The 15771-nt window shown below is 38.3% G+C and overlaps 1 protein-coding gene across 7 annotated transcripts in view; it reads left to right on the top strand.

Moving 5' to 3' along the window:
• Positions 1 to 15771, top strand: part of LOC134342756 (receptor-type tyrosine-protein phosphatase T-like) — a 1640095-nt gene that overhangs the window by 1608397 nt on the left and 15927 nt on the right. For all 7 annotated transcript variants that reach the window (XM_063041291.1, XM_063041286.1, XM_063041287.1 and 4 more), the window contains 3 exons: positions 2882 to 3036; positions 4079 to 4214; positions 8846 to 8995. In XM_063041291.1, coding sequence (XP_062897361.1) covers positions 2882 to 3036; positions 4079 to 4214; positions 8846 to 8995 — 441 coding nt within the window. The remainder of the gene's footprint in view (positions 1 to 2881; positions 3037 to 4078; positions 4215 to 8845; positions 8996 to 15771) is intronic.

The following is a 15771-nucleotide window of genomic DNA, read 5'->3' on the forward strand; positions in this document are numbered from 1 at the left end:
TTGATATAGTTTGTTTTCTCATTTTTTTATTTACCAGTTTTTCCCAGGTGAATCTTATGGTCTGAAATTTAATTATTCAGTTTTCTCATTGATGAATAATTCCAAGGTCTTAACACCAGGAGGTTGTATGAGAAGCATAAGAACATTTTTGATAAACAGAAGTTAAACTTCATGGGACAGATTTTTGCCTGGAGAAAGATGATTCATGTCAATGTTTGCATTGTGCAAAATATCTCAATGACCTCAAGAGTTTAAAGAATCTGTACTCCTTTAAGGCACTTAAATTCCATGAGGTGATCCAGGTAGAGACTTTGATATTATTTGACATATTTTCCAACTTTATGCATAATATACCTTAAAGAAATGGTACAAAAATAAGTTTCTCCACCAGGGTAGAGGTCTGCATTAAAATGTAGCTCTAAAATGTCTGAACAAAGGATGTGATAGTTCAATTTTACAAGGACAATACACTTAACAGGTAGCACTGATTTACTTAAATTTGCACCTGTGGTGTTTCGCTTTTTTATTGCCTGAGTATTTTGTTGTTACGTCGTATGTGTGCTGAGATTCTAATTCGACATGTCCCCATAGATAGAGCAAAAAGTTCTTTATGTCAGTTTTCTCTATTACATGTGCACTCTTTTGACATCTTCCCTCACACAGAGACACCGGAGTATGCAATTCACAAACCCACAATATTTAATTAGTCTACTATATGGAGGGAAAACCACGGATGCAGGAATTGAGATCTGGTTTTATTAACCAACATGGATGTTCATCGCAATGAAATAGCACTGAGGAAGATTTACAACATTTATAACTATTAACTTTCTCAAAAGGTTTCAGCACATTATGACCATATATGCATGATATCATGCACTCAAAATGCTTACTTCTGTATTCTTTAGTAAAGTTCCTTAAATGCATTAATTTTCTGTTCCAGTATTGATTTATAATGATTCCATAAATGATTTGTAATAGTTCAAATAAATTTAGTTCATTATCAGCTTTGAGGAAAATTGATGTATGATTTTACACGTCACACCTTTAAAATGAATAGATACAATTATATCCAATATACCTAAGATTAAAAATGGACTAAATACTATTCTGAAGCAAATTTATGTATTTTGCAATGATCCGGGCATCATTTTATAAATTACAGAATTTTTCACCAAAAACCATCAGATATATTGAGCTTATCTCAGATTAATGGCATACATTGTAGTAAATTAGACAAAGAACTTTGATGGCTCATATCCACAATTTTTATTTCTATACAATAAAAATAGGTCAGTGTTGACAAAAATGCATTAAACCAATCAAAATCCACCTATTACACTTCTCACTATATAAATTGATAATTAACTAATTAAATCATATTTTACTCAGTACCTGAAATATGTTTATGAAAATAAAACTATGAAGAAGATATTAAGCTTATTTCATACCCAAGGGTCTCATGTCTTGACTAAAAAGAAAATAAACGTCAAACAGCTCATTTTCCTACAGTATGGTCAGAAACCTGTTCATGTGTCACCTTAAAGTTCACCACTGTAAACAGCTATGATACACGTACCAGGAGTTCTACCGCTTGAAAAACAAGTTAACCTCACATTATTCAGCTCTGTTTGGTGACACCTCTGAGAGGAAGTAAACCCACACACACTCAAGTTAATGACTACAGTATCAGATAACATTTGAACTTGGCATTGTGTGGAAATGAAAGACAAAAAGGACAAAAATGTTTGAATATTTGTAAACATCATATTGTAAGATGAGAAAAGTTTTTTGTAATTCCTTTGCTGAAATAAAAGCACAAAATATTACAAACGCTCGGCATATCTGACTGCACATCTGTGGAAAGAGAGACAGAATTAAAGTTAAAGGTTGCTTGGCCTGAAACATTAATACTGTTTATTTTTCCACAGATGGGCAGATACCGGTAATTCTCATTTACTGAGTGTTTCCAGAATTTGTTGTTATTATGTAAAATTTCCGGTATCTGGAGTTTTTGAACTTCTTTATCTTGCTGCCCTATGTTCAAGTGTGTGTATGTATGTGTGTTTCTGGGAGAAGGGTATTACAATGTACACTGTTATGCTAAAGTTGTAGGCACATATTACATAGCTAGAGTGCCTAGGACTTGCACAGTACTATATTCGTCAACATGGAGCAGAGTACAAGTTTGTAAATCCGGCGGAGGCACAAAGGATGTTGGGAATAGTGAATCCGGAGTGCTGCGGGAGGGGTGTGGGACAGGTGGCAGAGAAGGAGGGCCAGGGGTGAGGGGTGGCACAGGTACAGAGACACCCAGCCCTGAGATACCAGGCAAGGTCATTTGATTCCAACCAATGACTTATTGATCATTACAAAATATCTCTCTGGTGCTTCCTGCTCCCTCCCTCTTCCTTCCCCTTTTCCCAACTATGATTCCCCTCGCCCCGCCCCCTTTCCATGCTCAGTCGGCAATAGAGACCCATATCAGAATCAGGTTTATTATCACTCATGTATGTCATGAAACTTGTTTTTTGTGACAGCAGTACAGTGCATTGCATAAAATTACTACAACACTGTACAAAAGGCTTAGGCACCCTAGATATATATGTGTGTGTGTGTGTGTGTGTGTCTAAGACCTTTACGCGTTACTGTGTATGTGGTTAACTACCAATATAGAGCTACCAAATTTTTCATTCTGTATACTGAACAGGAATGTCCAGCCCAGCTGAACTTAGGAGCAGACTGGAGCTGGTCTATCACATTCCAGTCTCATATATTCCTGCATATCCCTTGTTTGTGTCTAAATAATATTGTATGAATGAAGAGACTTTTTGAAGTTGAATATCCTGTTTATATGACAACTTATCCCTTGTTTTTATAGAAAGGCAATCATGAAATTCGGGAGATTAGACAGTTCCACTTCACAAGCTGGCCTGATCATGGAGTACCATGCTATGCAACCGGCTTACTGGGATTTGTTAGACAAGTAAAGTTCCTAAACCCAAATGACGTTGGCCCTATTATAGTACACTGCAGGTATGTCTCAGCCTAAGCATGTATTTTATTCTCTTTTTTAGTATTAGTTTTATTACATAATTACTGGGAAACATGATTATTATGCTGTTTACAATAGCAAGCATCACTGTTTGATCAATCACTTTTACAACAGGTAATATAAGATGAAAGCAAAGCTAAGTTTCTTTAAATGTACCTGAGTTTCAATAAAATGCATGTATTTAGAGTCATAGATTCATACAGCATGGAAACAGGTCCGTGTCAACTGTAAGGCCAATAAGCTAATCATATCTTACTGCGTTTAGTCCGTAGCTCTCTAAACCTCTCCCATTCTAGATTGCTTTTAGATATTGCTAATGTGCCCGCCTCAACCATTATTTCCATCAGCTTATTCCAAATACACACCCCTTAGCAGTAGCATCTGCTGGTGGTGTCCTTTTAATTCTCCCACCTCTGATCTCAAACCCACGCCCTCTTGTTTCTCGCAGCCCCTCTTTGGAAAAAAGGCAATGTGCTTTTACCTTGTATGTGCTCCTCATAGTGTGGCAGGGTGAAGGTATGTCTCTACCAAAGGAGGTGTATGGCACTCCTTCCCTCCACCAGCCTGCGGGTCACCCTTGGGCAAGCTCCCCATTCAGGGTCATGTGAAACCATGGGATCAGGTCGTATATGCAGCTGGTGCATATCACTAGTCCTGGTTATGCAACCACTGACACCAGGCAGACTGTCCCTGGAGAGTATTGACAATGGCTGGAGTCACCCGTCTTGTAAAGACATTGCCCAGAAGAAAGTGATTGCAAACTACTTCTATAGAAAAATTTACCAAGAACAATCATTGTAATGAAAAGGCCATGATCACCCATGTCATATGACGTGGCACATGACGAACAAATGCCTCTTGTGATAAACATCTATCAGGTTCTTCCCCCGCGCCTCCCCCCCCAACCCCAACAATCTCCTACATTCCAGAAATTTCCTAAGCTTGGCACTACAATTGGACTTTCATGTTGCAGTTTTCTGTGTGTTGCTGTTCCAATATCATCTCAACTGTTTCCACCCTCAGCGCGGGTGCAGGAAGGACGGGATGTTTCATTGCTATCGACATCATGCTTGATATGGCAGAAAGTGAAGGTGTGGTGGATGTTTACAACTGTGTCAGAGAGCTCCGTTCACAGAGGGTCAACATGGTGCAGACCGAGGTACCTGATTCATTAATAAAGATTCACTGCATTGAGGTTTCTTCTTTTATTTTGCGTTTTTCGATTCCTCCAGTAGAAGATGCTTTTCTAATTAATGGAAATAATGAATGTAAGTCAGGGGTTCTCAATCTTTTAACTGAGGGATCCATTAGCCGAGGGATCCATGGACACTGGTTGGGTTGGGAACCCCTGATGTAAGTGTTATCAAATGAAATCTGCAAATTATGTTCATTAAACTGAAAGCAGAGGGGTTTACAGCCCTTTCCAATTCAATATCAACAGACGCATCCCATCCACAACAGCAAGAGTAATTTTTCAATTCTGTCCATGCAGGAGCTGTGCTGTTAAGCATACACATCAGGAAATCGTGAACATGTTAGACTGAGATGACAAATGAGATTATTAACTGGCAACAGCTCCTCAGATAAACCTCCCTTCAGTGAGCCAAAGTATCAGGTTTAGTCACTGAATTTTTGAACTCTAGAATATAAGGAGGCAATGCACAACAAAGTGCATCAAGACAAATTATTTAAACCAAACAGTTCAATTCAGTTAAGATAGCTGAACACCGACTTTCGAACTAATGAATAAAGGATCAACATGTTGGAAGGTTTATTTAAAAAAAATTACATTCTATGCTAAGAATAAGGATGCAAAAGAGATGATTTTGCCAAGACCATGAAGTGCACCAACAATATATATTTATCCACAAATGATTTAATTTTATATACTATCTGAGCTTGCATTCAGTGTAAGAAAGATGGTTAAATATTACTTCAGTCTAAATGATCAGGAAGCACAGACCAAAACCAGCTGAAACACGCATGACGAACCAATGCTATCAAGTTGCATCATACACAAATGGGTGATTTTCTGCTTATAGGATAGCGGAGGTGAAAAGTCTAGGATTATTTGAGAAAGTAACTGGAAACCATATGTGGGCTCTGGAATGATAAACAAGGATGTATTAAATACCCTTCTGCTATTGGCAGGACACAAAAGAAGTTTCCAGCCCAGGAAAGATCTCTTCCTCCAAACAATACAAGCCACCTTCCCTGTGGGTAGCAAGCAAACAATCAGTTGTGCTCAAATATCACTCGTATGCCTAATATCAAGGACGGGTCTCAAAATGCTGGCTGAGATTGCTGTGCAGCACTGATAGAGTGTTGTATTTTCATAGAATTTATTCTTCAAAGGAGTCATTAAACAAAAAAATCGTATTTGTGTGGATGTTAAGCACACTTTTGAACAGAGGTTCTTGATAAATGTACCTCTCTCAACCAATATTATCAATAAGTAGATTCACTAATCTTTTATGTTATAGCTGTTTTCAGGACATTGCTGTAAGGCAATGGCTGTGACATTTACTTACATAATAGCATTTGCATATTAATAATCACTTGACTTCAAAAAAGTAATTCATTGTGTGAAGTGCTTTGAAGTTCTTTAATGACACAGTAAGACTGTGTATGAATGCAAGAAGTAGTTTTTTTATTATAACAGTTAAGGACAACCACAGAATATTAATGTGTAGAAACAAATATCAATAATAAAATCACAATATATGTGGCAGTAATGGTCTTTTTCACTTGGATGAGCATATAGATTGAGAGAGATAATCAGTATGATCCACCATTGTAGTTTTCTAATTAAAATAAATATTGATAGCTAGGGATTTATTCCACATTTTGCTGCTGCACACATTAAGCCTGCTGACTGGGGGAAGGGAGTGCTATTCTGTGACTGGGTGTTGCCAGCAAAGATCTCTGTGCAGCTAGGGACAAAGCGCTGGCTGAGATGCCAGAGTGCTTAAGAGGGATCTAAGTGTGGAACTTTGTCACCTGATTCATGATACCCTTGAATAATTGCCCATAAAATTTAATTTACGTGTAGCTAACCATCACTGTTCCAATGGAATGTATCAAGAATTTAGCATGTAAAGTATACCTTGAAGAATTCTAAGGTATAAAGAAGCAGAGATTGAAAGAACAAAATCAGAGATCACGAAGATTAACGTATCATGGGAAATTACAACCTGAATTTGAATATATGTACCAGAAGTGTGTAAACCATTGTAGAATAGGCTGAGTGCGTGAATAAATACCTTCTCTTCATTTGTCCATAGGGCAAAAATCAGGGGACTTCCCTTCCTCTTTAACGAAAGGTGATTGCTGCTGAAAATCTGGAAAGGATTTATTTATTTTTCATCAAGTCTTTACCAAAATCAATTAAATTATAAGACACTTTTCTGAATTGTTGTGAATGGTCACTCATTTGTATCAGAAGAAAGCAAATACTCCATTGGTTAATATATCTGTTTAATGAGAGTAGGCACATCACACTGTCGTCCTTAAAATCTCCAACAAATGTTTGGAATAAACCAAGGGCACAGAGCCTTTGAGATGGCAAATCTAAAGGCGTGATCGAGAAAGCATGTTATTTCAGCATAATGAGCGCCATTTGAGGACTAAAGTAAGATCGGAAAGATGCAAACACGCACTCAAACACATATCCGTAGATGTTCTATTTCCCAGTTTAGACTTGCAGAAATTTTTATCGTAGTTTACACATTTTCTTTACACATTACTTTTTTTTTGGAGACTTTACAGTTGGCAGCCATATTTTCCAGAACCCACCTGCTCTATGTTTAATGTGCTGGTCTACCTGAAATGGCGCACAGAAGTCATAATTCACAATGCTTAAGTAGGGCAATTCTACTAAAAAACTTTGGAGCGTTTTCACAAGAAAACTTCGGAAAAGATGCAAAAACAAGGCATTTTGATTGTAGCAATTTCAATGCCCATGAATTATTGACAATAATTAAATCATTTAAGTATACTGTACATGTATCATCTATCACTTATTCAAAATTGTCTTGATAGTGCCATTTGTAAGTATATTTCTAAACCTTTGAAAAAACTGAAAATCATTATTTATAATTGAGAGTATGAGGTGTCAGGCTGCTGCAATCCAGTGTTCATGCTGTTCATTTCAAGTTTTGAGAGATAAAAATCATGTTTAACACATATCTTTACACTTATAACCTAAATTTTTCCCCAAAGGGGATATCAGTAAGTTTTTTGCATTCTTAATTGAACTGTTCAGATTCAACAGCAAATTCAATAAGCAAACATATTCAGTTTAAGAGAAAAGGGATAATGGATTATATCTTGAATGAGTACAGAAAGAAGAGCAGCCTTGGTTTTGATGTATGTTGGATATTAAAGATAGCAAAGCAACACAGTGAAAGACAAGCTGTTGTTTTTATACTGTACACATTGAAAACCTGGAATGCAAAAGCAAGACAGAGTCATACAAAGTCTTTAATTAAGTGAGTCTGAAGCTGTGCAAACCCCAATCTAGATATGCCATGTGACAAATATAGAAAAGTTCCATGACACAGAATTGGAATACAGGACATCAGATGGGGAATTGTCCCATAGACGTACTAAAATGTCAGAATAAGGTAAATAGCATTGTTATCTGAACAGTAAGATAGCAAAAATTCAACATTTTCACAAAACAAAAATAAATTATTTATGTAGAAGTTGGATAGAACATGCTTTCTTTGTCAAAAGATACTGCTGAGGAAAAATCAATAAATACTTTTCCGAAAGACTGTGTATTTGCTTGAAAACAACAAAAAGACTGAAGGATAAATGGAATGAGCAGGGAGCATGCGGTCCCATTCAATGCTTTCTGGAGAAAATCACTGCGCAGTCACTGGCCAAAAAGCCTAATTCTGTACCGTAATATTCTATTGTTCTGTTGTTAAATCTGGAAACACTTTTTAACAAGAGTGCACTGAGTTATGTAATGGTAGTGACCGGGAACAAAGTAATATTGATTGCCATCATCGTTACTCAGAGTTTTTGCAAGTGTGGCAATGTTGTTAGTGGTCAGTTCACCACTATCTATAGCTTTCAATAGGGCAATCAAGCAAAATCCTTACAATATAAATTTCAGCTGCTTTTTAACTAGTTTCACAATACTATGTCCTTAAAATCTTACGTTTAATTGTCCCATGTATTTTCAACAACATATTAATCCATAATTATAGTTTAGCTTACTGTTTAGCCCAAATAGTTCAACTTGATGTAAATGCTTTGTAATTTTTTTACATGAATATTTCAATATTTAAGCAAGTTTGGCATTTTGGTTTCTACATTCATCACATGTATATATTTTAGTCCTTATCCAGTATAAAGTTTAAAATATGTATTGAAAACTTCCTGGCACATTGTCTATAAATGTCTATAAAAGCAGAAAATGTGGTTAGCTGCTCAGCCAATTTGATGCCCTCGCAGATGTTAATGAGGCATCAATTAAAAATCACAGAACCTTGTAGACACAAACGACTGCAGCAGGAAACGTAACCATTGGATAAACTCAGTGAGTCAGGCAGTATCTATGGAGGTGAATAGATAGACAACGTTTCAGGTTGAGACCCTACATCGGGACGCAGGCTCAGTTTCAACTCGAAGCATTGACCATCCCTTTGTCTCTGCTCTAACTGTGTGATGCAGCTTGTTTTTGCTTAATTTCAGTTGAACTCGATAAGTAATTCTGCATTTAGAGCTAACCAATTTCCCATAGCTAACATTAGATTCAATTTGCCTTTTGTTCTGTAGGAACAATATGTCTTTGTTCATGATGCAATTTTAGAGGCCTGCTTATGCGGAAACACAACAATACCAGTTTGTGAATTCAGAGCTACATTTTACAACATCAGCAAGGTGGATCCACAAACAAACTCCAGCCAGATCAAAGACGAGTTTCAGGTGAGCTTGTCAGTAAAATGAAAATGCTACGAAGCCATATCATTTAAATAAGTAATGTATCGAATAAATGAAGGGTCTCCAATACCTTCAATGGATGTACCGTAGTTTTATAATTAAAGCTGACTGTCTACCTCACAAACAATAGATTTGTGTGGGATAAAATCGCCCCCGCATTATAAAGAATGAAATGAAAAATTGTAGAAATATTCTAATCGGTGAAACCTATAATGGTTTTTGACTGTAACCTGCCTCATACTTGGGTGCTTATTAAATGAGATGATGTTCCAAACTAGGTAAAAAGTCATTGTATTGCTGCATATTGTAGAATTTAAATAGGACTTGATGTTGTAGTATTATGAATGTTGTGTCACTATAATGTTGCATTACAAAGGAAAACCATTATTTCAGGCCAAGTACATGGACTCAGATTAGCAATAAGTCAAGTTGCAGTGTAGACTTGAGGCAACTATCGTTGAGGGGGCTGCTGGGTGAGTAATTGTACCATCTCCTCCTCCTCCTGTTTCTGAGACCTGCTGAGTTGAAAAGGGCTGAAGATTATGTTCAAACAATGTGCGATGGAAATAAACAAAACGAATAGTATTGAAGTTTATTAGCTATATTAAAAGCCCTCAGGTTTGTGTTAAAACCACACAGTATAATGATCAGGCTACACATAACCGCATTACCAAAACAGTTATTCAGATATCTGAGCAGTGCACTCCTCTGTAGTTACACTCAGGCGTCCTCCAGTCCTTATTTCTCTAGATACAACTCCATAAATGCTTTGCTCATGAGTTTCAGCCAGATAATATATTCTTAATCAGTATTTACGACAAGCATTGCGGTTTCTTGATTTGCTACACTCAGCAAAGCAGTGCTGCCAGGGACATACATTCAATGGTAATTATTTTGAAATGTATATTTCCATTTTAACCTTCCTAACAAAAACACAAAGTTGTATTCAGAATAGAAATGATTCTTTGATCTCTGTTATCTGTGTAATAGAGTGCATCTGCGATTCTGCCATTATTGCAAATATCAGGTTTAATTTTAATAAGATTTGTCAGATATCTGACTGTCAAGATCTCTGAAAGGCTTTTGAACTCATTGATAGGAATCTGCTGAAGATATATGACCCTGAATGGATCCTTATCAAGAATTGTTGTTCAACATCTGTTACTTCATCTCTTCTTTCAATTGTGCTCTTCTTCGTATGACATATTAGCTAGGAATACTTCTAAAGAGGAATCATCAGTTCCGATGAACGGTCTCGGTTTGAAACTTTGACTGCTTATTCCTCTTCATAGACGCTGCCTGACCTGCTCCGTTCCTCCAGCATTTTGTGTGTGTTACTCTAAATTTCCATCTTCAGAGTCTCTTCTGTTAATACTTCTGCAGAACTATCCTTGTTATTTGCTGCATTAAACAGTAATGTGCAAAAAAAAAACCTGTAGATGTTATACTGGTTACATATCTGGGATGTTACTCGAAGAATTAATGAGGTAGTAATCAAGTGAGAAGGAATAGAGAACAGGGCTCCAGACTAGGCATGGTGCTAATGGCTGACATTAAACGTAGGAGGAATGTTAGTGAGATGGGAAAGTACGCAATCTCGTACAGTTAGCTATATACATGGAACACTTTCAAGATATTCCCAGGAACGAATTATGTTGAGATTTGGGACTGAGACCAGAACAATGTAACTATACTTGTGGTAGGACCGAAAACATATAAATCTTAAGTATCACTGACCGCAGATGATAATACCATCAGGAATATTGTGAAGATTCTGCTGGGACCATTTAAACCAACATTTCCAGAGAGGCACCATTACGCAGAGATGGTAGAGACTACGGATCCTGGAATTTGGAACAATAAACAATCTACTGGAGAAGCTCAGTAGGTTAAGCTGTATCTGTGGAGGGAAAATAATTATTGATATTTCAATTTGAAACCCTGTAGCAGAATTAGAGAGCAGGTTAAAGGAATTTACTGTGTGACTTACAGACAATATATTAACAGCCCACTTGTGAACTGAAGACATTGTAGGTATCAAAGATGCAGCAGACTGGTTTCTTAGGGTACAAGGTATGCACCAAATACATCTAAAGAGCCTTTTGTTGAGGAAAAGTTAACTGAGCAGTAGGCACCTAAACAGGAGATCTCTCTGGGTTCCAGTAGAGCTAGACAAGCAGTTCCCAAACTTTTTTGTGCTACCACCCCTTGGCTCCCAGACTATATCCCCAGTGTCCCCCTCTCCCTTTCCAGCTATTACATAAAAACTATAAAGAATTTTGATTTACGGTGCACAGTGGAAGAAAAGAGGAACTACAAAATTCAAACCAATAACAAATAATTGCAAAAATATTCAAATCTATTTAAAGCTACAAGTATAATCATTTCTTTATTTAATTACAGTAAAAACAATTTTCATCAACAATTTTAGAGTGTACATTAGTAGTCCTACTATTCACTTTTTCTTTTTCGCCTTTTGATGAGATGGATGGGTTTGGTGCAGTGATATCAGCTTCTCAACATCAGACTGAATGTTGCTCAGAAGGAGTCTCAGATCCCCACATTCAGTAATTTGCATTGCTTTGCTTTGAAAGAAGTTGGGCATCTGTGCTCCACTAAATATAATGTTGGAAAGGCAATAAAGATCATTTTAACCTTTTTTCTCAGTACAGAATAGCATTCAGAGATTTCTTTCTGCAACCAAAAGTCTTGATAATGATTTCTTGAACCTCGATTTCAGCTCAAAGTCATTTTGTAACAAAATCAGCTCTTCCTCCATCCTTCCTATTAATTTTTCATTACAAGTGTTCAGGAAAGGGTCTATTACCCAATCTGGAATCTAGATCAACAGGAGATCCTGAAATTTCTCTGGCATGTCTTTATGCAGTTCACCCTGGTGGGCACAATATACTTGAAGATCATCATCTGGTATTCTTTCTTTCTCTTCCAACTCAAAGAGGCTTGGAAATTAGAAAAGGTCATGTTGGCCAATGTCGCTCTTAAATAGGGTTAACTTGGACAGAAGTGTGAAAACATTTGGAGGATTTGACTTTGATAAGATTCACATCATCTCCTTGCAATTGATGATTGATTTCATTAAACTTTGCAAATAATTCTGACAAATAGATTATGCCTAATATTCTCGAGTTGATAACTTAATAAATACTGGCCAGTTGTCTAATGCCCCATCTATTGCACCAACAAGAATGTTGGTGAGCGGAATGTCCTTCTCTTTGAAAATTTGCTCGACAACCTGAAATATTGACTCCACCTTTGTATCTTTTTCTTGTCGCCTCCCAAATAACAACTCTTGAACCATGCTTTGATCTTTTATGAGGTGAACATAACCAAGAAGCAAAGATTCATTGCCTGGCAAAGTTGACTCAACCAAAGTCAAAGCAAATTCTGTTGTCCTAATTATGTTGCATATGTGTCTTCCATATTCTCAGACATTTCATCCATTTCTCTTCAAACAGAGATGTCACTGAACAGAATCACTTTAATTATTTAGTTTGGTGACGTATGCAAAACCATACTCAGAACCTCCCTCACTGCTGGCAGAAGCAGTTCTTCTGCAAATGTATGGGGCTTTCCAGATTTTAGCAAAGAGCAATGAAATGTTGTATGAAGCACACAAATCATCACTGTTTTGTTGTGACGTGCTGGCAAACATTGTTTGAAGTGTCTTCCATTTCTGAAAGCTTTCAGAGAGTGAAAATAAGCCAAGTTCTTGTTTGTTTTATCAGAGTGTATTCTCTTTAAATGTTCAAGGAGCCTGGATGGTTTCATTGTCTCCTTTGAAAAGAAAGTTACACAAAAGACATATTGGCTGCCACAGGTTGCTGGGTTCTGGTGTAAATTCATATTTCAGATACTCCACACTATACTGTCTATACCTATTTTTTGTTTGGTCTGCTGCCATTTTGTTATAGATTAACAACCACGGTTAATCAGTTATAGTTTATGTTCAACCTCAATCAATAAAGGGGAAAGTTATGATGTCATCCTAGCTCAGGCAAAACCTTGCTCTCTGCCTGAAGTACATAAAGTGGGGCAGCGATACCTCGGTTGGGCTATAGGCTAGAGAAATGTGGTCAAGACCATTCAAAGGGAAGATTCTGAACTTTACCCCATTGAACGCCATACGCTAATCCACAGGAATTGCATCACTTCCTGATTAGGCTATGGGAATTGTACAATCTAACACTATACTGCAGTAGTGAATGAGAGTAATGCATGGGCCAGGACTGGAAATAACATGATTTCTCATGAAATGCCAAATACAGAAGTGTCACCTTGTTTTTCAACAATAACACGCTTAGAGCAAAATCTAAGAGAACAGTGGGTTAGCAAGAAATGAGGTGATTACATGATCTTTGTAATCAGTTATGAGGCACTGAGGATCAAATACTGGAAATAAATAATACATTCCTTAAATTAAGGCTCAGCTACACCCCCCCCCAATACTGAGTGTTCCCACCCCACGCCACTCAACTGCCCCGATAATCTTTATCACCTTCTTAGAAGCTCCCAATGCCCCCAGGGGGGGTTATATCACCCACTTTAGGAACCACTGAGCTAGACTCGTTGAAGGTCCAGTGGACTGGAAAGCTTGAGCATGTAGATATTAAGGAAGAGGATGTGCTGGAGTTTTGGAAAGCATCAAGTTGGATAAGTCACCGGGACCAGATGAGATGTACCCCAGACTACTGTAGGAGGCAAGACTGCTGAGCCTCTGGTGATGATCTTTGCATCATCAATGGGGACAGGAGAGGTTCTGGAGGGTTGGAGGGTTGCAGATGTTGTTCCCTTATTCAAGAAAGGGAGTAGAGGTAGTCCAGGAAATTATAGACCAGTGAGTCTTACTTCAGTGGTTGGTAAGCTGATGGAGAAGATCCTGAGAGGCAGGATTTATGAACATTTGGGGAGGCATAATATGATTAGGAATAGTCAGCCTGGCTTTGATTGAATTTTTGAGGATGTGATTAAACACATTGATGAAGGTAGAGTAGTAGACGTAGTATATATGGATTTTAGCAAGGCATTTGATAAGGTACCCCATGCAAGGCTTATTGAGAAAGTATGGAGGCATGAGATCCAAGGGGACATTGCTTTGTGGATCCAGAACAGGCTTGCCCACAGAAGGCAAAGAATGGTTGTAGACTGGTCATATTCTGCATGGAGGTCGGTAACCAGTGGTGTGCCTCAGGGATCTGTTCTGGGGGCCCTACTCTTCATGATTTTTATAAATGACCTGGATGAGGAAGTGGAGGGATGGGTTAGTAAATTTGCTGATGACACAAAGGTTGGGGGTGTTGTGGATAGTGTGGACGGCTGTCAAAGGTTACAACGGGACATTAATAGGATGCAAAACTGGGCTGAGAAGTGGCAGATCTGAGTTTAACCCAGATAAGTGTGAGGTGGTCCATTCTGGTAGGTCAAATATGATGGCAGATTATAATATTAATGGTAAGACTCTTGGCAGTGTGGAGGATCAGAGGGATCTTGAGGTCCGAGTTTATAGGGCACTCAAAGCTGCTGCGCAGGTTGACTCTGTGGTTAAACAGGCATATGATGCATTGGCCTTCATCAAACATGGGATTGAGTTTAGGAGCCAAGAGGTAATTTTGCAGCTATATAGAACCCTGATCAGAGTTCACTTGGAGTACTGTACTTGGTTCTGGTCACCTCATTACAGGAAGGATGTGGAAACCATTGAAAGGGTGCAGAGGAGATTTACAAGGATGTTGCCTGCATTGGGGAGCATGCCTTATGAGAATAGGTTGAGTGAACTCGGCCTTTTCTCCTTGGAGCGACCCGAGGATGAGAAGTGTATAAGATGATGAGAAGCATTGATCATGTGGATAGTCAGGGGCTTTTTCCCACGGCTGAAATGGCTAGCACAAGAGGGCACAGTTTTACGGTGTTTGGACGTAGGTACAGAGTTGATGTCAGGGGTAAGTTTTTTACGCAGAGAGTGGTGAGTGTATGGAATGGGCTGCCGGTGTCGGTGGTGGAGGTGAATACGATAGGGTCTTTTAAGAGACTCCTGGATAGGTACATGGAGCTTAGAAAAATAGAGTGCTATGGGTAACCCTAGGTAATTTCTAAGGTAAGGACATGTTCAGCACAACTTTGTAGGCCGAAGGGCCTGTATTGTGCTATAGGTTTTCTATGTTTCTATGTCAGTGGAGACTGATGGGTTCAGCTACCATTTGTGACAATGGGCATCAAATGGATTGAGTCACTAAGCTAAGGAACAGTATGTTTAAACCTCTTGCAACATTGAGCAGTGACAAAATCCAGAAGTCACTTGAGCTGTGAGGTGGATTTGTCCTCACCCAAGAAGACCACTACTCAGGTGGTTTCCAGTGGCAACCAGCTCACATATATGGCCATACTTGAACCAATAGTTATAATTCAACCAACGTGACCATGATGATTGACAAATTGTCAGCTCTTGATCTCTTGGAAGGTGATCAGGGGTACGCCAGGGGAGAAGAGCATAGTGAAGACAGGTGGCTTCATGGAAGTAAGAGCTGAATAAGCATTGATGCTGAAAGACAACTGTGTGTGGCTTGGATTTCCAGCATCTGCAGATTTTGTGAAGAAACCAGGTGGCTATGTTGCATGCAGCTGGAAGCCATTCAGAGAGGGAAGTTCAAAGGTGGCAAGTGCCAGAAGAGAAAACGAAAGGTCCATTGATCACAGTAGGCTGTTGAGAGAGTTGCAATGAGAATTAGAATGTGCATGACGGCACA

This window comes from Mobula hypostoma, chromosome 2, assembly GCF_963921235.1.
Source record: "Mobula hypostoma chromosome 2, sMobHyp1.1, whole genome shotgun sequence".
Lineage (NCBI taxonomy): Eukaryota > Metazoa > Chordata > Chondrichthyes > Myliobatiformes > Myliobatidae > Mobula > Mobula hypostoma.